The following is a 23,920-nucleotide window of genomic DNA, read 5'->3' as shown; positions in this document are numbered from 1 at the left end:
GAGTACGCCAAGTTGTTTTCTATCGAAATTGATAAGAAACCGAAGGAAAAAATATTGACTATTTGGACTGAATCTTGGACGCCGTCGGCGGCTTTTCAAAGTTTGAGCTCAAATTCTTGTAGAAACCCTTCAGAGAGATCTGAAGTTACAGCAACACTTGCAGACAAATAAATGAGGAGGATGGTTTGGTTTGGAGTTTTATTAAGAATCCAGTATATAAAAACATCGAGCTCCTCAAGGTGCAAAGTGATAAGAAATCAGCGTGTGAGCTAAAGTAGTACATAAACACAAATCAGTCCATCAACAGCGGGGAACATTATTCACTTTACAAAACATACCAACATCCAGTTTATATATTACAGTGTATCTTACAGTGAAGGTACAAATAGAAATCTCTCTATGGTTCCTTAAGGAACAGCAGATCAGTGAAATACTTGTAACGCAAATACAAAAGACCAACAGAGTTCTGTTTAGGCTCATGTGAAGGAAAACAAACATAAATATAAGTCACTATTAGAAGTAGGCAAAATGATTTCTGACCATTTGGCTTTTCATGTGCTGATTATCTGTGCTTTAAAAACAATTAATCAGACTAAAAACAATTTAGATTAGAAAACACCAACCGATTCGAACGCAAGGTGTGAATGCAAGAACAAAAGCTGAAATTTCATCCTGTCAACAGACAATGTGGTGAAGCTAAATGTAGGTAAACAGCTCATTAGAGTGTGTCAATGAAATGCTTGGTCAATGCTTTGGTAGAGTTAATGCTGGATAAAAGCCGGAGCTCCACGTTCATCGTCCCGGTTGCAGAAGCTGCAGCGAAGGTCCCGTGCAGCGGCCAGCCGATGTGGAATCTCTAGCTGGATGTAAACACTACGCACAAAAACACACCGCAGCATGAAACAAAGACCAGACGGGAGATTCTCAGCTTTTCAGAGCAAGGTGCTTCGGCTTTAAGCTCACTTCTCTCTCTGAGGCCCTGTCCGAAGCTCTGCACCAGCCTGATGAGGCCCCACAGCAAGACGCCTTTGATCAGCAGCGAAATCAACGCCCCGGTGATGGTGGCCGCCTCCAGGGTGTACGTCTGGTCATGGAACCACTTCTCTGTCACCTGGGAGGAAAAACGAACCACGAGTTTCTTGTGTTACTGTGTTTGCTTCTTGTGGCTCTGACGGTTCCCAGTTTAGATGAAACCAGTTCTCAAGTGGGAGAATATACATCCGAGAACTATAGCTCCTTGCTGTGTGAAGAGCAGGTAAAACCAGTGTTTTTAATTACTTACTGCATCTCCAGGAACAAAAGAGACTTTGGAGGAAATCAGCCAGAAGTGTTTCAGGAAAGGGCGGGGCAAAGGGCGGGGTCTGTGGATCCACACCCGACTTTGGGACTTTGTTTTATCTGTCTGTTTACTGCCATTAAAATCCTCAAAACCCTTCACAATAAAAGTGTTTAAGGAAGACTTTTGGGGTCGATTAACATCCCAAACATGTGTCTCTTAGGAGCAAGCGCAGCCATTCTCTTCTAGAGGACTTAATATCTACGTACCGAGTACAACAGGTAAATGAAGAAGGCCACTTGAGGGAGGTTCTGCAACATGAAGACCCAAACCAGGACCTTGGCTTCCTTCAAAACCTGGAAAACAGTGGAGCTGTTATTCTAGATCCGTCGGCTGTGCAGAAATCTGCAGCCACGTCTCTAACTCCGGCGTACGGAGCGATACTGCTGGAGTTTTAGTCTTGTCTAAATGCATCCTGGCAGGAAAATATAGAATATCAGAAACGACTGAAAAAGCTTAGAACTGACTCCTTACAGCAGATTAACCGCATTATTCATCAATTCAACATGTTTCCGTCAGTATAATATGGTACATGGAGGTTTTGTGTGAAAGGAAAGGAAGTCGGTGCACAACTCTGATGTAAAAAAGGGCAGAAGAATAGACGGGTTCTAAAGAACTGTGAGCAATTAGGGCCGACCAACACGACCAAAAATATTCCTGAAATTTAATACGGGCAAAACCAATTCAAAGAAAATGATTTGTGTAACTTTTTTTTCAACCGCCGTCACCCAGCAGCTGATCAGCGTTCCATGTTTTCATCACCGTCATCATCATCATCATCATCCTCATCCTCTCTCACCGCAACAGCTCCGACGACGGCGGTGACGAAGGCCCAGAACACTCCGACTCCCAGGATGATGGTGTTGGTCGCGGACATGGCGAAGTCCGACGTGGTGATCAGGATGCACAGGCACAGCTGAAAACATGGCGGACAGGACGCGGCGATTTCAGAACGAATCCAACGGTGTGAGAGGAGGGAACGTGTGCTCCGACCTCTGAACAAAAGTTCAGACTACAAAATTTACCCATTAAGCGGAACACAGTCAGCCCGACAGAATAAACCTTCAAAGAGGCAAATAAGGCGATGAACAAAGACATCTGGAACGACGTACACAACTGACATATTTCGCACATTCACACAGCCGGGGACGCGCTTTACTTCCTGTAGCGTCTCTCCATCAAGGGCCACAGTGTGACACAGGCTATGACATGTTGGGCTGCCGCTACATGTGTCCTTGATTTCTGAACAGGCAAACAAGTTGAGGAGGCGGTACACTTACCTGAGCCTGCAGGTCAAAGGTCACCATGGAGAAACAGAGGTTGAGGAGGAAGTACTGCTCCTGCAGGCTCTCCAGGGCCCCGCCCACACGGAACGCCATCATGTTGGGCCTTTGGATGAGCAACGTGGTGCAGAGCACATGTATGACGCCCAGGCACACGGTGCACACGAAGCGAGCCTGAAACACAAACCAGAGCCTTGAACTCCCGTCGCTCCGGGTCCGACCCAATCGACGGCGGGTCGGACCCGAGCTATAGTTCTCAGATGTATCACGTAAAAATGCAAGTTTAACGGTTTCTTTTTGAACAACAAAAATCCTGCATTGAATTTCCACCAGAGTGAAACAAGAATCGGTAATATGATTCATTTTATTTTTCTCACCGGTACGTTGGAAACCGAGGGCGTCAATCAGCGTCCCAAAGAGGAAAATTCATCATTCGTCTTTTATAAATGTTTGTCTTTTGGTTTGAAACCTCAAAACAGAAATAAATCATGTTGGCTGTTTAAAAATGGCCACAAATATCTTATGTTGCGTAGCATTTGCGTCTCTGGGCGGGTTTTTATTCGGCTGGATGGAGGTCAAAGAGGTCGGCGTCCTCCCCGCAGCAGTCAGAGCGATCCGAGTTTGGGGACGTTTCCGTGGCGGAGTGCAGCGGGGTCACCGCGCAGAGGTCACCCAGGTCACTCCCTACTATAACTAAGACTGACTGCTAATGGCAGCTCTACATGACCCAGTTTTAACCAATAAAATCTTAACTATTCCTTTAAAGACGCATGTTTGTCAATCTGCAAGCAAACAGCCCTGCGGCCAGAAATGCCGAGCGTGCAGCGTCTCCTGAAAGCTCTCTAGGGCTGCTTGTCGACAACGCTCTACAGCAGCACAGATCGAAACAACAACAAAAACATATGTGTACATGTGCCAGAATCACTGCAGCCCCGCCCTCACCCCCGTCTACTTTCTGAGGTGTCAGACAAATCGGCTTCATGTGATGCGGGCCGAGACAAAAAGATCAATCTGAAGTTTTTAAAACGCTCAAACTTCATTTTACGTCCACGCGGAGCAACAGCGACACCAAGTGGAAGAAAGGAAACTAGCAGTCCGGTCAATGAATTGAGGACAGGATGTTTGTGATGCTTTAATGAAGTTTAAATTCTAAAAATAATACGGTGCCTTTTTAGCATATAGTCTGCGCCCCTTTATGGAGTTTTTCTGTTTTTCATTTTTTGTCAGAAGTCCACTTCTTTACGCCAAAAATAGTGAAGGTTTTGCTACGGTCTAGTCAAAGTCTAGACTTGAACCATATTGGAAGCTATCTCCTGGCCTTTAAACAGGCCATTTATGCTTGAAAACCCTCCGTAGTGGTTTAATTAAAACAATTCTGCTGATAAAAGTCGGTGAAGATTCCTGTTCAAGGCTGACATGAAATTCAATCATCATCTGAAAACTGCCTTTTGTATTTCCTCCGTTAATATTTGTAAAAAAAAAAGTGTGAACAAAAAGAATAAAACCTGCAACGGGCAGTAAGGAGGGCAACACGGTGAAAAGTCAGCGGCTGAGAAACGAGCTGCACGTTTTCCTCATTACACGGTGGTCCTAATGAAGAGCCTCGAGTCTTCAGGCGGACGCCAAGAAGTTTCTTCTGCCAAACCGGCTCGTGATTCGGACTAAAACAGAAAACCTGCCGGCGTTTCCACGGCCGGGTCAACAACTAGCACGAAATGATCCGCAAGCCGTTCTGAGCTTGTCTTGGGTCTCAAACTGTTTCGTGTGTTCATTTCCACACAGCAGCTCAGCAGAGCGCCGCTCTTAGTAACTCAGAAGCCATGATGGCTGCACTCTGAGGCTGCAGGAAGGTCAAAGGTAAACACACAAAAGGTTGAAAGTGAGAACAGAAAGTCTTTTTGTAAAAATTGCATTTTCTTTAGGTCTTGAACTTCGTGGTTGGGTAAAAGTGAATTTTGCGGTAGATGCTCATTATTTAAAAGCAGTCATCCATCCGTGAACATAAACGTAGCACATTTTTGTAGCATTTATTCATCAAAAACACCTTTTAGCTAAAAGGTTTCTACAAATTGGACTGGGTTTGGTGGAGTTGTAGTTCTGTGAACATTGTTCAATGTCCAAAGAAAGTGGAAGTACCCTCTAACTGAATTTAAATTCAGCTTTATGTTATTTCTAAGATGCTATTATTGTGTGTATCCGAATCAAACTCTGTCATGTGTGAATTTTAAGGCAGAAAAAAGGTTGTTGTGTCTAAACGTATTAAAGAGGTGAATTCAGTGCAGATGTTTTGACTCCGTCTCCCTGGCAGCTGATAATACCATCATCAATAATCCAATCATCAGCAGATGATTGGATTATCATCAGCTGATAATAGAGAGACAGATCCAGACTTGTGTCTGAGACCTGATGCGTCTCATTTCTGTCCTTTATTTTCCCCTCATACAGTTACTGAAATGTGTGCTTCAAAATTAAAACTGTCAAAGACAAAGAAAAAACAAAAACAAAACAGAACTGCACTCCCTCTGTAACATTAAACTATAAAGTTTAACAAATCAGGGGAGAATTAAAACCAAAAATGTTTTTATAAAACTGGAGTTTTAAAATCATTCATTTCTGTTTTTAATAGCTTGCCGCGACATTTCATTTGGATTTAGCCCCAAATGTCGTCTAGTCCAGCCGAAGTGTCTTCATTTCGGTTTATTTTAGCCATTTATACGATTGTTTGCTGTCGGACAGCGAAACTAAACGTCACAGACTGGGCAGACGTTGTTTTGCCGTTTTGGCTCAGTTGAATCACGAACAGTGATTGGCCATAACCAGGTCAAACCAGGTCAAACCAGGTCAAACCAGGTCAGCGGCGCTTTATGTTGTTGTTGGTTCGCTTTTGGTATAATTTTGGAATGCCGACCATACCCACTTGGACAATTCACCACAGTTTCATATTTTTTCACTTTAGATCCCTGGAGGTCCAATCACTAAGACTGCAAAAGCGTTTTAACAGGACTCTAGTGATGCTTCTTGAATCTGTTCGAAAACAGCTGGAAATGCAGAATTCTGGGTATTCAGCTGATCAAAACAAAAACGACAACATTTCTCAGAGATTTGGTTTGCTTGTTAGCATTTTGATAGAATCTCTCCATTCCTTATTTGCCCTATAAACTGACAATGGTTGGCAAACGTAACGTCCCTCGCCCTTAATAGTGTGTTCAGCAACTCACCAGCACCTCCTGTTTGCCCTTAGAGCCCACCACGGAGAAGTTGACCACCGATCGGATCATGACCACCAGCACGCTGAGCACGAACGCCACCAGCTCCTGCCGGTTCTCCTGCAGGACGCCGCGGCTGATGTAGTAAATGCAGAACACTGAGGGGAAGCAGAGGAGGAGGAGGAGGAACTCTCATCTGTTATGTGTGAGAAGTCGATACAGAAAACCTCTCTGCTCGTTTCTCCGTCCTGTTGCCGACTCGCAAAGTTTGACTTCTGATGAAACATCGTTTTGAGGATCTTTTGCGAATGAAAATCCGAAATCTGTCTTCTGCCCCCAAAGATCTTATCTAAAACACTTTTTCCACTGGGTGAAACGTCGCATAGATTGCACACAGATGGATGTCGGAAGGCATTTTTTACGTTAATTATGATGATTTTCCTCTTCCAGTTAATGGAAACATGATATTTTAAATTATAACATCACATCAAATGAATAAATAGTAATTAATTAATGGTGTTCTTAAAAACACTCAATGTCTGTTATGCGTCATTTTCAAAGTTCTTCTACTGGACTCTTCATTGAATATGAATGCTAACTGGGTTAATTCTAAAGATGATTGTTTGCAAATGATTTTTTTAAGTAACCAATTAGCCTATTGATTATTCTGGCAATTAATCGATTAATGATTAATTATATAAAAAATTGGCATATTCCGCAGATTTTTCATTTAACCACATAAGCCTTTTCTTGCAATATTAGAAATAGATTAAAGATGCAAATGAATAATTCAAATCCTTTCTTAAATAAAACAACGAAACATTTTATTGCCTAAAAGGCAACAAACCGGGTGAAAATATAAAAACAGCAACTTGATACGTTTTGCCCAAAACTCCTTAACAGTCAAAAATATTCATGTTTTAAATGGAAAATGTACATAGATTTTGTACAATTTTCACTTAATCACTGCTCTGAATGTGTTGGGGGTTTTTACATTAAATTAAATTACATTAAATTGCCTTTTTTTTGACAACTGGCTGCTAAAAAGTTGGCGATTATTTGAATAACTGATTCATCAAGACTCATCTGATTAATTATTTTAGTCCTAAATGCAACATACAAGCTGTCAAAACTATTTCATATTCCGTCAAAGTTAAATACATGGAGGTTTTTGGTGATAACGAAATAAAACATAAAAAATGTTTGAGGTGTGAAAACTTTCACAAGGCACAGAGAACCAGTTGATTATGGTGCAGCATAAGCTAAAACAAAGAGCTGAAACTTAATTACGAGAGCGCCACTCCCCGGAGTTCCTCCTTTAAGCTACTGTTCATCCTGGACTTTCGATTTTGCGGCTGGAAACACAAGCGGCGCTCGTCTCCACCGTTCTGAGTGCATAAAATAATTTATTTGTAAATGATCTGTTCCGGTTTCACTGTGAAAATTTACTGGCAGCTCGGGGTTTCCTAATCAGGATAGCAGAGAAAGAGGAAACTGTCGTTGGAGTTCAGTTGGGAGTTTAAGTTGGCTAATCGAGTCGGGGGAGTAAAAACCCAGAGATTTGCGTAAGCAGAATAAAAACAAATGAGGTTTGAGCTGCCTTGATAAAACCCCGCTGGTGTCTTACAAGCATCCAACGTTGCATGTTGTGATCCTTGATATGCAAGTTCATGACTTCAGACGACGAGTCGGCAGAGGCTTATCGAGGAGGAAGATGGGTGCCGCGACATGAAACCAGAAGAGGAAGTTGGGATTTTCAGTTTTTGAATAAAAACTTCATCAGAACGTGATTCGTCAGACAACTTTTGGAACTTTCTGTTTCATTTGTGTTTAAAATAACCACTTTGCATCACTGCAACCAGATTCATGAGGAATTATTTAGGATGCAGCAAAGTAGGCTCAAACTTTGAAGAGACTAAAACGTAGAAACTGAAAGGGTTTGTTGAAAACGAGGGCAGTAGAGAAGCAAAATTTTAATCTGATTCGGACGGCGGAGGAGTTTTTTTCTTTTATCTGAGTGAGCACAGGAAGACATCAGTAACCCTCTGTGTTCACCTCCTCCACAGCGAGGCGATCGCAGCGACCGCCTCGCTCCTTGGGCTCAGGCAAACGTAACGCACTCACATATCCCAACCAGCTGGATGAGGGACACTGTGAAGTTGTCCTCGTCGGAAACGTCCGTGTTCTTGTGCTGCTTGTAGATGCTGGACACGGTGAGGCCGAGCAGCACCAGCAGGGACGCGATGGTGAAGCAGAAGTAGATCTTCACCAGGGCGGAGAGCTCCGACCACGACTTTATCTGCAGGGCGGAGGGGACACAGAGTCTGAAATGGGCCGTAAGTAGGGGATAGGAGAGGAAATTTGTGCTGGTGTAAAAGGCAGATCTGCTCACCGGTCCACATGGTGTAGGAATCAGACTCTGGTGTCTCGGCCTCAGGTTCGGAGACAGAAGGTCTGGGCTCTGGTGCTGCTGGTTGGCCAACAACGGACTGAAAAAGTCGACACATTCTGAAAATGTCAGATTTTCTCTTGAATAAAGCCTTAAAAAAAACGAGCAAAAAACTTGTAAACTCTTCTTCACTTGTGCAGAACCCAAATTATTTCTCACTATGTCAGGAAAGCATCGCGGTAAAAATGGCGAATGGACTGAACTTTATACAGCGCTTTTTCCAATCATTTTGACCACTCACAAAGCGCTTTACACCGGAGTCACACTCACAAACCCATAAGGAGATCGGAAGGGTTAAGTGCCTTGCCCAGGGGCACACCGACATGTGGCAGGAGGAATCAAACCTGCAACCTTCCGATCACAAGACAACCACAGAGCCACAGTCGCCCTTCAAACCACAATTTGACTTTAAGGTTGAAAAATACAAGACCAGTTATGACGAGTCCATTCATCCAGGATGTGATTGCATTACACTTTTACATATTACAGCTTGCTCAGTCATTTTGGATTGCTGTACAGCACACAGTGTAAAAGTAATCCATCAGGTTTAGTCACTTGGCCACATAAGTGCAGCCCATGAAAAGTTGTATTTTAAAAAAGTCATAGTTACAATATGCAGCTGTAAAGAGGATCCTTATAGTCTTTATTGACCAAATGTTTTCTCAGATGTATCACACGAGTCCCTAAAACCACACGTGTCCACACACCCTGGACTTCACAGTAATGATTTAAACTATGAGACGATTTCAACACTCAGCAGTGACTGAGAATCAGACGCCCAGACGTTTCACTGCAGTTTTCAGCTTCATTTCCATCCACAGGGAGAACAGTCTGGGTTTCCCAGCTGCCTGTTTGTCGCTCTTTATTTCCCGCTGAGCCGCTGTTAGTTTAGCAGCTGTGAGCGACTGTAACTTGATCATAAAAGGAAAACAAATATCCACAAATACACCAACAGTTTCTGTCCGAGGTTCACTCAGTGCGCAGCGGACGTCATGTCAACATGACGAATAAATGAAGCTGCTGACCTTGTTTCGTCCATTTCCCCACGGACGAGCCCGGGCTTCACATTCCTGCGACCTGTTTTAGCCTCCGTGATCAACCCCGACAGGCTCCCTTTAACGCTTCACTCCAACATCCACAGGAAAAACTCTTCCTCACGTTTTTTGCCCCCTTCCTGTTTTTGTTCCTCCTCCGCCTCCCAGAGGTGCTCCTGCCCCCTAGAGGACACAGACAGGCAGTACAATTCAAAACATTTCAGATTTTCCTTAATTTATGTTCATAAATTGTTCATTGATAAATGATTCATTGATAAATATCCAAAGGTTTATACTTTTTCGCCTCCACTGTTGGAATTTTGAATCTTTTCATACAGAGCACAATGGGCCAATGTCAAATGTTTTCCAAGCCTATCAGTGTCTACATCAGAGAATTGTTTTTTACAATACATTTCTAAATATTTTCCCTCAAGCCTTCATTCGTACATTAAAAACCGCAGCTATCCGTACTGAAGAGACATTTTGGTTAAAAAAAAATAAAGAACAAAAAAGAAAAATTCAAGGGTATGGATAATTTTTGTCTTAATTGTAAAAGTAAAAAAGTAAAAAGGCAGTAAAGTCCAGTGAACCCTTGTTTGAAGCATTAGTCATATTTGTTTTCCAAAAAAATGGGAGCATAGTCCAAGTAATGATAATAAGATCATAATAAAAAAAAAAAAATACCCCCCCCCCAAAAAAAAAAAAAAAAACTCAACTGCAAATCAACATTTTACAAAAATATGAAAGCTTGTCAAAATAAAGTACAAATCTGCACCACAGTCTGGTTAGCTGTAATGTGGCTCTGCACATGCACATTTATATTTCTAATGTTTTGTTCTCGGTTTTAGTAGGAGCTCCATGGGGTCCAGCTTCAGGGTCTTTTGCACTGAAAGTAGCCATTTGAAAGTTGTAGAATGTGGCCATGCACGCAATGATGAAATGCTGTGACATTTTGCCCATGAGTTAATAGATTTGTGAGTGACCGAAAAAATAAATAAATAGCATTTTATTGAATCAGAAGTAATGATTTAAACTATAGACATGAGACGGGTACATTTAATAAACTTCTTCTAACTTCCACTGCTGCTGTTGCCCACCACTTTGCTTTTTTGTCAGCTTTAATCTACATTAAATTATGTTTGACTACCACGAAATGCATCCATGTTATCATCTGTGTTATTGGGATTTTTAAACTTGTACTTCCAACAATGTGTTTTTTAGGCTTTTTCTTCTTAATATCTTGATAGATAACAATAAAAATAAAAATAAGAAATTGGATAATTAAAAAATAAGTTAAATAATTTTTGTAGGAAGGTTTTATGTTTTTTAGTGGTCAATACTTGTAATTAAATTCTTCTCATTATTATTATTATCATTATTTTTGCTAATATGCAAAATACTTTAATTTTTTTAGATAGTGATTCAATCTGAACATTAGATAAAACTTTAGATTCAGATTAGGTATGATAAATTCGGAAAAAATATCAAAACCAAATGTCTGGCGTTTGACTTTGTGGCGTTGCTGTGTCAAGTTGTTGTCAACTCTACCGGATGTGAGTTCTGTTGACCACACAAATAAAAGCGCTTCGATTTTGTCTTGTTACGTTCACGGACTTTGTAGCATTACACATTTTCATTCTGAGGAAAACGTGTTCTGGTGAAATAATAAAATGTGTATGTTTAATTCAATGGCTTTCTGTTCAGCAGTTGTCTTAATTTAAACAGTTAATTAAAACATGACCACTTCCTGTCTTTTGCCTGTGTAGCACCAGCTTGACGCAGGGTGTAATTTGCTAGCGGCCAAGTCTCAACCGAACGTCCTACCTGCCCAACCTGTTACTTTCAGTGAGCCGTACGGTTTCTGATGGGGCCGAGGTTGGGTCAGTGACTGATCCGCCAGGTAGTGCGGCATCGTAAACATGGCGGGTGGTTTAATGGGAGGAGGCACTCCCTTTGTTGCAGAAAACAAACACAGCTAGCAAGCTAGCGCTAATGTGCAGCTTCCTTCTTTGGAAAGCCTCCGCAGAGCAGCTGGCTCTGCAGTCAAAGCTGAAGCAACCAGATTTACCCAGAGGTAAGAGTTTGTTTTCTGGCTGTGAGCTTTTTATTACCGAAAACGCCAAATGCACTTATTTGATAGTGTTCTACCGCAAGAAGTGGGTGTTATCCCGCACTTTAGTGTTCACTCAAGCTTGATCAAAACGCCTGAATTCACTTTAGCTTAATTAACGACACAGAGGAACAGAGGAAACGTTCTGCTTTACTGCGGTCAACACAACATTCACTCTGAAAATAATGTGTGTTCACGTCACAAAAGCTTGTGTGCTTTTATACACACACATATATATGTATGAGAAAAGACAAATGCCATGTGGTCCATACAGTTTACACAAAATCAAATCTGGCAGTTTGGTGCACATTTGGATTCAGTTTCATTATTATATTTCTATACAGTTGCTCATTTCTTGGGTGATGTCTTCCAGGCTGTCACAAATAACCAAAACTAAATGTTGTGTATTTTTCCTTGCAAATTTTAAAGCTCAGAAATATAAGAGCACGTGTCTTGCCACATGTTCTCAGTTTGATTTACAGCTGGATTTTGACCAGACCGTTCTGACACACACATGAATAAGCTTTAATTTGAGCCACTCCATTGTATATCCGACTCTGTAATTAGGGTCAACATCAAGAGGGAAGGTGAATCTCTGTCCCAGTTCCAAGTCTTTTGCAGCCTGTTGGAGGCTTTCGTCCAGGGCTGAACTGTAATTAGCTCCATCCATCTTCCATGTTTGCAATAAATAACAGAAAAGACAAATGACACATGGTCCATACATTTGTAATAATAATAAAAAAGTGAAAAATTTAGTTCTTACGATTTCAATTAACAAATCATTTTAATTCTGTCACAGGGAGACTCAAGAGGCTCATAATTTCTGTTGTTTGTCAGAAGATGAACTAACCTTCAAACCCATCAGCTACACCAGAGCCCCGTGAATCCACCCAGGTCAGAAGGTGAGATGCAGGGCAACAAGCCGCCGGCCAAGCATTCGCTCTGGCACTTCCTGTCGCCGTTCCACACCCGGCAGGAGCGGGTGGTGCTGGCCCGGAGCGAGAGCCTGCCGTGGGAGCAGGTGCTGAAGATCACGGTTACAGAAACCACGGTGATCGAGGCGGAGTCCGGCGTGTGGAACTGGCGCTCCTTGTCCTACCTGGGTCTCTGGTACTTCTTCAGCTTCTGCACCCTGTTTCTCAACAAGTACATCTTATCGCTGCTTGAGGGGGAGCCCAGCATGCTGGGTAAGGAATGCATTTGCATTAAACTTGTTCAATGTAATGAATATTTATTATTATCAATAGTTCAATTAGTTATTGATCTGTGTCAGTGAAATAAAGATTGCCTCATAGGCGATATATTAAAATGATTGAAATTGGAGGATAAATGATGTCCTATTATCATGAATTGAAACTGTTCTTTCATTTATTTGCACTGATTTAATCTGAAAAGTGCGGGAAGAGTTTTTAAACTGGCGTTAAAAATGCTTGAAAAGTGCAGATTTTCACCGTGGAAAAAGTGCATGACCAAAGGGAGTTTTTGCATTGGTACATCACATAAAATTATGGTTTCTTGCTGTAATATTAGCAAATGTGAAAATGTTTTACGTATATAAAGACCTCTGCAAACTGTCAATTGTTAGAATATACAGAAAAGCTCGTAACTTTGCTGAGTGAAGTTAACAGGTGTTTTTTAAGTTGTATTTAACTTCTCCATTAGCGACTCGGTCTTTTACCGTTTCTTCTCTTTGCTCCTGTAGGTGCTGTTCAGATGCTCTCCACCACTATCATAGGTTGCCTGAAGATGTTCATTCCCTGCTGCCTCTACCAGCACAAGTCCAGATCTGAATATCCATCCAACTTCATCATGATTATGCTGTTTGTTGGACTAATGAGGTGCTCGCCTTTTTCTTTAAAACTGCATATGAACAAAGTTCATGTGCAAATATCGACTACCTGCTTTTGAATTGCAAAACCAGATTAGAGCATCATTAATCTACCCATACAGCCTTCAGAAATGCAAATTACAAATCACACTGCAGCCTGGAAGTGACCCAATTCCGATTTTATTTGATGCTTTTTGACGTAATGCGACCTGTACCCGATCTTTTCATGACAGTCTGAACAGAACAGGTCGGATTCTTTTCGAATGCGACCCATATCCGATACAAATTCAAATCTGAACAAAACATCACTGATGCTCAACAAATCTCACTGGTTTACTTTCTCAAACGCATAGCAGGAAGAAAACAACAACCATGAGGAGTAAGTTGTTGCTGCTGCTGCAGTCGGACAACAACTTCAAATGTGTGAGCTATGCTCCACCGTTAGCATCCTTGTTTACTTCCGCAAACACTGAGCACTTCTTGTTTTCATTGGTTGGCAGACCGCTGACACTATAGCGCTCTCTGCTGTGCATGAGGGACACTTTCACGTCGTTGCCCGTTCACACTGCAGAACACATACGGGTCACATATATGGCACTGTGAACGGCCCTGGCAGAAAAAATCCGATTTGACAAAAAATCGGAATTGGGTCTCTTCAGTGTGAATGCAGCCTTAGACGTCACTCAGCTCCATTGTCTGTGCTCTTATTAGGTTCACCACTGTGGTTCTGGGACTGGTGAGTCTGAAGAATGTGGCGGTGTCCTTTGCTGAAACGGTGAAGAGCTCGGCGCCCATTTTTACTGTGATCATGTCCAGGTTGATCCTTGGAGAATATACAGGTGAACAGACATGTTCTATCAGGCGTTGTTTTCTATTTGTCTACTTGACTGCTCCTTTTCAAATCAGAACGACACCAGATTTAATTTCATTATAAAAATGAATGTACCTAAAATGAAGGCCTTAAAATGTCATTAAAAAAAGTGCAAGTTGGCCTTTTTTTTATAATACGTCAAATCTTGCATTTTGTCGTGGCATTACTAATTAACCTTATATATGTAGTTTTCAGTAAGGCAAAAATTCATTCACTGTGACTCGAGGCAGTTGCTAACTAACTGCTAATATACCCTTGTTAGCTGGCTTTTTTGCTTACAGCAGGAGGAATTGCAAATTTATTGCTGGCTGACTGGATGACATTTGCCAGCTAATACCTGTCTTCTGAGTATTTTCAGTGCAAAAAAAGAAACTTTTAATTGTGACAGTCTGGGGAGGTTAGGCTGTCGAGAGCCATACGCGCTGTGAAAAACACGAAGCAGCTACCAAGAGTCAGAAATAGACCCCAGAAATGTTACAGTTGCTATTCCTGATTGCAATCCAGCAGGATTTCCCAACCATCCTGTTTATTATACATATCTTTGATTCAATGTGGCATGAAAAGTTTTAAATCTGACTTGCTCAAACCTGCAGACAACCTGAGCGGTGACTCATTTATTTGTTTTTAAATCTTCAGGCCTCTGGGTGAACCTGTCCCTGTTTCCTGTCATGGCTGGCCTGGCCCTCTGCACGGCGTCGGAGATCAGCTTCAACATGCTGGGGTTCTGCGCCGCGCTCTCCACCAACATCATGGACTGGTCTCTGCCTCAGAGCTCGCTCCACGCAGCCGCTTCTCGGCTGCCAACACTTTGACTAACCGCTCATTTCTCTGTCCCAGCCTGCAGAACGTTTTCTCCAAGAAACTGCTGAGTGGGGACACATACAGATTTAGGTAGAAGAATAAAAACAAAACAAAAAATCACCTCATTTTTAACATTGTGTTTTAAAGACTCTCTAAATCAGTGTTGCTTTTGTTGTAGCCCCCCAGAACTGCAGTTTTACACCAGTGCAGCAGCTGTCATTATGCTGATCCCTGCCTGGTTGTTCCTCCTGGTGAGTAAACACACATTGCCTTATTTATGTTCATCTGAATTGTTGATGCTGCTAATTAAATATCTTTAGAAGCCATAGTTCCATTAAAATAAACTGAAATGCTTGCCACACTTTTCCAACTTTTAGTTGCGAGAAAAGTGAACATGGTGCGAAGCTGTTCCAGCAACACAAAATTGCTCAGATAAAATCTCATGGAAGGTTTTGATTATAAAGCGACGGCATCCAAAAACATGGGACAGGCGACGTATCGGTCCAGCTCTGTTTGCTGAGGTCAAAGTTCTCCACTGATGACTGATAAGACTGAAAAAGTACAGATGGAATAATTAACGACTCCTGCCTCCATGTTTCCAGGACGCCCCAGCAGCTGGGAAGAGTGGACAGAGCTTCTTGTTCAATCAGGACATTGTCCTGCTGCTGCTTTTTGACGGCGGTCTGTTTCATCTGCAGAGTGTCACGGCCTACGCCCTGATGGGCCGGATTTCCCCCGTCACTTTCAGGTAGCGCCAATCCACAAACTCTCACTGGGAACCAGGCCTGTCAGGATGATACGTTTTGGTGAACCACAAATTGTCCCAGAAATGATTGGCATAAAGGACATTACTGTCATTTTGAGACAGCAATGTCTCAAAATGCATAGCAGTAGTAATAATAATGGCTTATTAACGTTTGACACTATAAATATAGAAAATAAACTAACAAAAAAGATGAAACAACAATAATTAAAACAAGTTATGAAGTCTCTGTAGCCAAAATTAGATTTAGGCAAAATAATGATTATTTGGGGAAAAACAGGTAAAAGTGGCAGGCAGTGCAAAATAAATACTTTATGCTGGTTGACAAATGTTTGCAGAGTTTCTCAAAATGGTGGCTTTTCAACGACATTTAAGATGAGCATCTCGTTAACCACTGTTGCCCAAATGGAAATGATCTCACTCATTTTAATTTACATTGCAGTTAATTGACGTATTGCTTATTGTGACAGGCTTACTGGGAACCATTTATTTTGGCTTCATTTACCTTCTTTGACCTATTCTAACATTTTACAACTGACTTTATCAAGTGAGCTTTCCAGTTATTGAACATGTTCACCGTTATCTCCAGCGCAACAAAGTCCAGTTGAAGTTGGGCATAATCCTGAGATAACGTGTCGTATGTGGTCACATGTACTCCCTCCTAATGCACACCACAGTTTGGTCCTAATGACCCATTCTTATTTTAAGAGAGAGTTAAAAAAACTGGTTTTGCTGGTTTGTTGAGAAATGGAAAAATCAAACGCCATCTGTGATGGCTGTCAGAAAGCCAAATTGATCGTTGTGATTATTCCTTTGAGTTTGAGTGAAACCTGAAAACATAGCAGGAAATAACTACAAATCTAAGAGCAGCTCACAGCGGATGCCAAATTAAAATGCAAAGAAGATGTAGTGAAAATAAGACGCATTAGAGATGCATCTCATCGCTGTTCATACTCATAACAAAAATGCTGCTTAACGGTGTGTGGAGAAATGAGCACGTTGGTGCTCGTTCTCATTTGAGGTATTCAGAAATGTGGTTTAAATGGGTGAAGGAAACTTACTCAAAGTAACTTCCTTGCTTTGAATTTGACCTGTTTGCCATGAGTCAGCAGAATTGAGAGATGCAATGTGCTGATCCTTTGCTGTCGTATTCATATCTGCGGTGAACGTCAGCACCGCAGAACCTCTTCTATCGCTGATCTTCACTCAGCACACAGCAGCTGAAACTGTAATACATTCATACATTAGATTATATCTGATTGTTAAGATTTCACCATCCATATGGTTGCTGAGACAGAAGAGAAGTATGATTAGAATAGTAATATTTGCAATCAGTACAATAATATTGATTGTAATTCAGTAAGTCCCCTCGACGATCCCTTATATTTATAGTTTTCTATCTCAACTTTTATTTGAGGCGGCATTAAAAAGTCTTAAATTTGACTTGCAGAAGCCTGTAGATGCACAAATCTAAAATGGAAATGTAGGTATGGTTTCACAGTGTACAGGCGACAAGAATACATGATCTGAATATCCATCCAACTTAGCGTAGGGCTAGGGTTCATTCTGTAGGTGAGCTTGAGATTTCAAAACCAGCAGCAAACACTTTGCCTCGTCCTCAGTGTCGCCAGCACTGTGAAGCACGCCCTGTCGGTTTGGCTGAGCGTCATCGTGTTCAGCAACCAGATCACCCTGCTCAGCGCCACTGGCACCGTCGTCGTCTTCTTCGGCGTCCTCTTGTACAACAAAGCCCGGCAGATCCAGAGGGAAACCTTGCAGGCGATGGTGGCCGAGCAGAGCAACAAAGCACTCCTGCGGGACCAGGACTTTGAGCCCTCACAGACTAAGTGACGATTAAATGCCACATATTCCAGATAAAGACGGCCTTCATGGAGACAAACCCTTCAACATTCCCGTGGAACGAGGCAAACAGTATTTCTTAACCTCATGACCCCTTTGAGCGTCCTTTTTTTATGTCTTTTTTTTTTTATTAAAGCAGTCAACATGAGAAGCTCAGGGAAGCACTGCTTGGTTCTTCATCTGTGGTAGAGACGCTGCTAAAAGTGTCGGAGCTGCAGCTTTTAAACTCACGGGTTGTGCAGTCAGTACTGCATCGTCCGGTGCGCCCTTAAAAACTCATTGAAGGTTATAATAAGTGAAAGAGTCTTTGGTGCCTGAATTTTTGTTGTTGTTTGGCTTGATACATTGATAGGAAATGTGAAATATTAGAAAGCCATGATTTGCATTCTAAGAATGCTTCTGTCATGTAAATGTTTGTTTTTGTTTCTGTATAAAAAAAGAAATGTATAGATAAGGACTTTGTGACCATAGTCATGCTGGCAAAGGGTCTTATGACACACTGGTTATCAATCATTATCACTATTATTGTTCTACTCTTTCATGAAGTTTTGTGCCAAAAGGTGCAGCTTTATATTTTCCTTTGTGATCAGATTTACAGCTGAAAGAACCGAACGTTTATCAACATTCAGCCTTCACTTTACGCTGCTGCTTTTTGATTATGGCTCGACAGTTTTCAGGATTGTGCACATAAGCAGATGAGGATGTTTTTGTTGTCTTCAAACTTTACATTTGTTTTTAAATAAAGAAGGTGAAAACAACCAACCATAAGCTGTAGATCTGAATTTTCCAAACTAAGGCCGTAAATCTATCAGAGTTTATCAATGTGCTGTTCACTACAGAAAAATAAAAGTTCTCCCTGCAGCAGGTTGTCTAAGTCGTTTATTCAGCTTGCAAGTCCTGGCCTCAGTCGAGCAAATATTAAATCTGTTTAATATTTGTAAATAAATATTACCCAACCGTTTGAAAAATGACAATTTTTGATAAATTTCCACTACAGAAAGTTATTTTTAAAGAGCAACAACTTCACTCCTATTTAGGTTTTAATGCAAAGAAAAGCAAACTTTCAAAAGGATAATGACCACATTTTCTTACTTGGATGTTGCTAGTTGCACAAAGTTTTTAGCATAATAAAAAATAATGTAATTCTGTCATGGGAATTATAAGCAATTCTGTGAAATAAAACACAATAAAAGAGATAAAACACACTTTTGTTTTATCTCTTTTTAAAATTCAAGTTGTTTAGCATTTTTAGGCACTTTTTAAGAGCCATTGTCAAAGGTCCGGAGTCGGATGTGGATCCGTAGCCGCAGAAACCTGGTTTAGAACTCACTTATACAAATTGCATGGGTGAAAAGGTTGGGTTGTGATTGCACACAGTCATATTTAGCTGACAAGGTTGATTATATGACTTGAGTAACTTAATCTTTATTTCAAAGCAATTAAACTATGGTAAGAGTTTATAAACATACCAAAACAGACTTTAATAAGTAAAAGTTCTGCCTTTCATTATCTGACCAAAATAATTCTCATGTTTTCAAGGACAAAAAAATAAAAACACTAATAAAAAGTAACCCTTTTAATACAGTTCATTATTTTAGAGAATTACAGCATAAAGTGTATTTGAAAGTTGTGTGCAGAAAAAAAATAGTGTTTTGCATTGGTGACCCCTTTAAAGGCAAATCTCATCGGATTGGAAAGTCTAAAACTAGTTCAACACATAAATTCAGATCTTACATGTTGAGGGCTTGTAATAAAACCTTCAGGGTTAGAAAACAACATTTCAAATGTTCTGGGATTAGGACTGGCCTAACGGATCATCCAAATCTGCAAGAAGAGCGCAGAACTAGCATCTTTGAGGTAGATGTGTGGTAACAACAGAAATCTTTAAAGGTTCACATTTGTACCAAAGGACTTGGCAAAGCCAAATAATTCATGCATGTGCGTCTAAAAGACATTTTACAAGGTTTTCTAAACCTGAAGAAATTAATAACAATAAATGAAACAAGAGTCCAGTCATGTCTAAAGTAATCTGTAATGATTATGTACAGTGCACATAGTTTAGAATGAAGGGTGTCACTTTTAGTTTTGCTACTTTTGCTGCGATGGCTTCGTTTTACTTATTTCTTAATACTTGACCATCTAACCTAAGAGTTCGGTAATAATAGGTTTTGATGTTGAAAGGAAGAGTATTTGCACACCTGCAACATGGAAAACATTTTAGAGTAAAAATATTGGATTCTCTGTTGCTTAGCTTTGTTTAGCTTTCATCAGAGCACACACTACCTAATATGAAGACAAACTTTGGCTGTTTTAGCCTGGATCTGTGGACAGATTTTTAAATCTCTTTGCAATGTCACCTTGAAAACTTCCTGTTTCATTTACTGAAAACAGTTTTCTTATTTGCCTGATGGACAGAAGCTCTTCAGCAGACTCTCGTAGGTCAGAAAGGTCACGGCGTTGACGGGGAACGCCCTGACGCAGTTCAGCAGGAGGCCTTTGAAGAAGACTCTGACTCCTTCCTCCTTCAAGCTCACTCTTATGCAGTGCAGGACCCCGCTGTACTGCCGACCACCGGCTCCGGACATCTGCAGCCGAGCTTTCACAACGTCCATGGGCGTGGCACATGCCCAGGTCACCACGCCTGCCACGCCTCCTGCCATCAGTATGGCAAAGGTACCTGAAGACGGAGGAAACCTTAGCATTCTCTTTGGAAATCGCGGAGATCTTTGATGGTCGGTGTTTCAAAATTAAATCACGCTAAATGCAATGTTCAACCTTTCATCACATCATCGCCAAAAGATTTTTCATCTGACGTGATGGACTAACACAATTTATTTTATTTATTCAATTATTTCGAACATAACAGCAGTATAAAACAACAGATATAAACAAGGAATGCAAAAGACGAATTTTAACACGCTTGAAAAGGAAAAAGTAAAAATAATATGATAAAATGAACTTATGAATAGAGACTATTCATAAGTTAATTTATTTTCCCTTCCAATGTGAAGTGGAAGGGAAATGTCTAAATTTTGTTCAAACAAAAGTACAGAAAGTAAAGTAAATTCTGTTGAAGCTGCCTGAGTTGTAGCTTTGTGTTCACTTCGAAAACACAAACTCTTACCAAGTACTTTTGGTCTCTAGTGCAAATAGCATAGTACACTTGAAATAAGACAAAACTGACTTACAAGATATAGGAGTTGTTTTAAGTTAATAATTTCTTAATATTGATGAAAAAGTACTAATACCAATGGCAGATTATTTCACTTTTAACAGTGTCTTGGGAAAATGCTTTGTTTTAAGTGAAATAATCTGCCAGTGGAAGAAGTATTGTCAATATTATTATATGTAGTTTATTGTGATCCTCCTGTGCACACATCAAAGAAGCCACATAACCGCTGATCTGTAATTTTCACTCCAATAATAGACTTTCTGGCCTAACTTTCGACTTTTTTTTGGTCATTTTTGAAAGCCAGTCATTGGTCTTGGTTACATTTAGCAACATTTAGCTCTTGTGTTTGCTGTGCTAATATATTAGTAGTTGTGCAAACAGCAAATATGAACCATCTGAATGTGACTCTTTTCAAGTACATGATTTTTTTTTTATTTTTTATTCTGATATATTGAACAATAATTACATTATTTGGCTTTCATCCTAATATAGTCTGACTGACTCATGATTTCTTGTGTCAGAGAGCTCAGCCTGACCTGGCTCTTCTCCGGTCTCAGTCAGGGCCTTACGAATGAGCTCATAAGGCAGGAAATAGAGTCCGTAGCACGGTACGTCCCTCAGAGCCAGAGCCGCCCCTCCTCGATAGAGACCCCGGACCCCCTCCTGTTGGAGTATGACTGCCACACAGTGTATGGGCCCACGGTACCGCTCGGCTTTGGTTTGACCCTGCAGACGCACCTTCACCAGATCAATCGGGGCACAAACCAGCACCTGGAAGCAGAGAATTTTAAAGGGATAATCCACTCAAATGACTGAAGACGTAATTTGTTGAACGTATTTTTGGCACATTGTCGCTTACTGTCCCATGAAAATCTGTAATGCTTCAGATCGCCGAACAAATTTCAATGTCAGTTAGAAAAGAAATTAAGTTATGGTAAATGAATATAATAATGTACATTTCAAGTGATGATTTTGTGTATTAGGAGGAAGAGATTTCCAAACAAATGTGAAAATATAACTTCCCTCTTGTTAAATCAACAATTACATTTGATTAATTTTATCTGACACATCTTTGTCATGGTTGGTTTCAGGGGCTATTATATTTTAAAATAGGGCCAAGTTGGGATAGATACCCTTTAGTCCTTATTAATTAAATCCTTATTTAAAAAAAAAAGAAAAAAAAGCTTTTTGACATTTAATCAGGTTGTCTCTCTGTGGTATTGAAATAAGTGCAATCATTCAAAATGGTAAATTCTATAAAGCTCCACTACTTTTTATGGCATAAATATAAATTGACTCATTAAAATATTAAACCCAAAACCAACTAAAAACTTCTTGTACATCTCTTTTTGTCCTTAATTTTCATAAAAAAAACAACAAAAAAGTTATTGTTCTGGTAACAGTTGAGTTTTGGGCATGTGCTGCCATCTGCAGGCGAATTAAATAAATGATTTAAATTAGCTAAAAAAATTTTTTTTTTAAATCCAACTTTAATAAGTTTTTGCTGTTTGAAGCCTTAATGTAATGCATTAAGCATTTGCATTTGTGTTTTGACTTACACTCCAGATGGGCAGACTTTCTAGCAATGTAAAAATCTATAAGACATCATCCACTTCTTTCTTACTTATAGCCTGTACTTAATCATATTAAAATTAATGTCACAATTAATACGCTTTTGCTTGCTTTCACACTTTATGTTCTTTACAAGAACAATCTTCTTGTAACAAAATCCCAGCTACATAAATCCACCTGAGGCTCTGTAAGAAGACCAATGACCCGATGAGTGAGCTTACCTGCACGATGCCTGAAAAGCAACCCGCAGTAAAAACTTGCAGTGAAGACACTTGTTTGCAGTGGCTGCTGAGACGACGATCAGACGGGGAGAGGTAATCTAAAGCATTACTGTAGGAGCCAAAGACAATGGAGTTGGCGAGGCCAGTGGTCAAAACAGGGAAAGACATGCCCTTGAAGAATCCATAGAACTGATAGAGAAGATACAAAACATTAACATCAACCTCATGATCCTAATTGCAACAGGTTTGTGCTTAATCAGAAATATAAAACAAAACAAAGGATGAGCCACCTACGCCTTCGTTCAAGTATGTCTTAGTCACACAGTCAAATATCCCTTTATACACAGACTTGGCTTGCAGACGCACCTGCAGATAAAACATTGTTCCATCAAAAGCATGATTTAGACACGGTGACGCATGAACAGGTTTCAGAGCTCCATGTAACCTTCACTGTGTCCAGCGGATGTCCCACTGCAATTCCCACTGCACCTGCAAAAGCCAGCAAGCGAGACGTCGTTACATCAGCCATTCAAGCATCGTGCTGCATTTGCTTCACAAGTATGTTTCTACCAGAAATGCTCCCAGCTACGAATTCCAAAAACGGCATGACTTCACAATCTGCAAGGAGATCCGGGTATTTGTGCCCTTTCAACGGTCATGCACAGCAATGCATTTACAGCAGCTTATGTGCAAACTCCACCATGGCCAGCTGTTGGATAGTTAATATGTGAAGAAGCAAAGAAACTAGGTGAAAAGTGAACACTCCTCCAGTCTGCAGCATTTTCTACAGAAGAGAAGACTCTCCGAGTTGTACCAAGCGTAAAATCAAAACCATTTCACTTTCATCAGAAGGGTGAACAGTTTAGGCATGTAAAAAACAGCAATCCCACATGCAGGTTATATCAATGTGAAACATGGCCTCTAATTAAGAGGTTTGTGAAGTGAGACCACAGTGTTTACCATCTGAAAGTGTCACCTCATTGCCATGATTTCCTGACAGATCTGCATAAAGTAAAGCTCATCTACCTTCTCGCATAGAGTTACAGGTTGTGGTTGATCTTTGGCTTCAACTCTAAACAGGTTGTAAAATCAACCCAGCCAGATTTTCAAAATAAAAGACTTCATTGACTTCTCTGTGCTAGAAATGTGTAGATGTGGACCACACATCAGAATTTTTCTTCGTATTTATTAGCAGTGTTCCGAATCCTATTCTCAATTTCTTTTGTAGAACAGTCTAATGATACTAGGAACATGCAACTTAATTTTGATTTTATTTTACAGATGCACTGCTTTTAAGAAACAGAAGATGAAAACAAAGAATTATATTGGTTTGGATTTGGAATTGTCGAGCATTTATCCAAAAAATCAGTTTAAAATGGCAATACATGTTATTTTCCACACTTTACTCTTCACA

General features: G+C 40.5%; 3 protein-coding genes across 5 annotated transcripts; 1 reads left to right on the top strand and 2 right to left on the bottom strand.

Moving 5' to 3' along the window:
- Positions 1-181: 181 nt before the first annotated feature.
- On the bottom strand, positions 182-9,438 carry LOC129371723 (uncharacterized). Its single transcript, XM_055048488.1, has 9 exons — positions 9,300-9,438; positions 8,218-8,314; positions 7,950-8,124; positions 5,838-5,983; positions 2,617-2,793; positions 2,136-2,252; positions 1,546-1,632; positions 964-1,111; positions 182-873 (listed from the first exon to the last, which is right to left on the bottom strand). Exons 1-9 carry the CDS (start codon positions 9,311-9,313, stop codon positions 857-859), a joined length of 978 nt encoding a protein of 325 aa, XP_054904463.1. The 5' UTR covers positions 9,314-9,438; the 3' UTR covers positions 182-856.
- A 1,645-nt stretch (positions 9,439-11,083) lies between these two features.
- LOC129371784 (solute carrier family 35 member E2A-like) lies at positions 11,084-18,402 on the top strand. 2 transcript variants are annotated; one of them, XM_055048586.1, is made up of 9 exons: positions 11,084-11,382; positions 12,256-12,605; positions 13,121-13,256; positions 13,958-14,085; positions 14,754-14,874; positions 14,955-15,008; positions 15,097-15,169; positions 15,521-15,666; positions 17,304-18,402. In XM_055048586.1, the coding sequence occupies exons 2-9, from the start codon at positions 12,326-12,328 to the stop codon at positions 17,530-17,532; spliced, it is 1,167 nt and encodes a 388-aa protein (XP_054904561.1). In that variant the 5' UTR covers positions 11,084-11,382; positions 12,256-12,325; the 3' UTR covers positions 17,533-18,402. The 2 variants fall into 2 exon arrangements, with proteins under 2 accessions (XP_054904561.1, XP_054904560.1); XM_055048585.1 differs by having other exon boundaries at positions 12,218-12,605.
- A 700-nt stretch (positions 18,403-19,102) lies between these two features.
- On the bottom strand, positions 19,103-23,540 carry LOC129371782 (solute carrier family 25 member 45). 2 transcript variants are annotated; one of them, XM_055048583.1, is made up of 6 exons: positions 23,077-23,540; positions 22,952-22,995; positions 22,801-22,872; positions 22,507-22,695; positions 21,250-21,484; positions 19,103-20,218 (listed from the first exon to the last, which is right to left on the bottom strand). In XM_055048583.1, exons 1-6 carry the CDS (start codon positions 23,111-23,113, stop codon positions 19,938-19,940), a joined length of 858 nt encoding a protein of 285 aa, XP_054904558.1. In that variant the 5' UTR covers positions 23,114-23,540; the 3' UTR covers positions 19,103-19,937. The 2 variants fall into 2 exon arrangements, with proteins under 2 accessions (XP_054904558.1, XP_054904559.1); XM_055048584.1 differs by lacking the exon at positions 22,801-22,872 and having other exon boundaries at positions 22,873-22,995.
- Between the last annotated feature and the right edge of the window lie 380 nt (positions 23,541-23,920).

The sequence above is a fragment of the Poeciliopsis prolifica genome, unplaced genomic scaffold, assembly GCF_027474105.1.
Source record: "Poeciliopsis prolifica strain line A6 unplaced genomic scaffold, Auburn_PproV2 SCAFFOLD027, whole genome shotgun sequence".
NCBI lineage: Eukaryota > Metazoa > Chordata > Actinopteri > Cyprinodontiformes > Poeciliidae > Poeciliopsis > Poeciliopsis prolifica.
The sequence above is the reverse complement of the archived record's forward strand: the minus strand, read 5'-3'. Positions and strand labels throughout refer to the sequence as shown.

Excerpts from the sequence above, each read along its gene's own strand:
- LOC129371723 (XM_055048488.1), bottom strand. Across the intron at positions 2,253-2,616 it reads CCTTTGACCTGCAGGCTCAG|CTGTGCCTGTGCATCCTGAT; the intron begins GTAAGTGTACCG and ends CCATGTTTTCAG. Across the intron at positions 1,112-1,545 it reads TCATTTACCTGTTGTACTCG|GTGACAGAGAAGTGGTTCCA; the intron begins GTACGTAGATAT and ends TTTTCCTCCCAG.
- LOC129371784 (XM_055048586.1), top strand. The coding sequence starts at position 12,326 with ATGCAGGGCAACAAGCCGCCGGCCAAGCATTCGCTCTGGCACTTCCTG. Across the intron at positions 13,257-13,957 it reads CTGTTTGTTGGACTAATGAG|GTTCACCACTGTGGTTCTGG; the intron begins GTGCTCGCCTTT and ends TGCTCTTATTAG. Across the intron at positions 15,009-15,096 it reads GGGGACACATACAGATTTAG|CCCCCCAGAACTGCAGTTTT; the intron begins GTAGAAGAATAA and ends CTTTTGTTGTAG.
- LOC129371782 (XM_055048583.1), bottom strand. The coding sequence starts at position 23,113 with ATGCCGTTTTTGGAATTCGTAGCTGGGAGCATTTCTG. Across the intron at positions 21,485-22,506 it reads GCTTTTCAGGCATCGTGCAG|GTGCTGGTTTGTGCCCCGAT; the intron begins GTAAGCTCACTC and ends CTCTGCTTCCAG. Across the intron at positions 20,219-21,249 it reads TGAGACCGGAGAAGAGCCAG|GTACCTTTGCCATACTGATG; the intron begins GTCAGGCTGAGC and ends CTCCGTCTTCAG.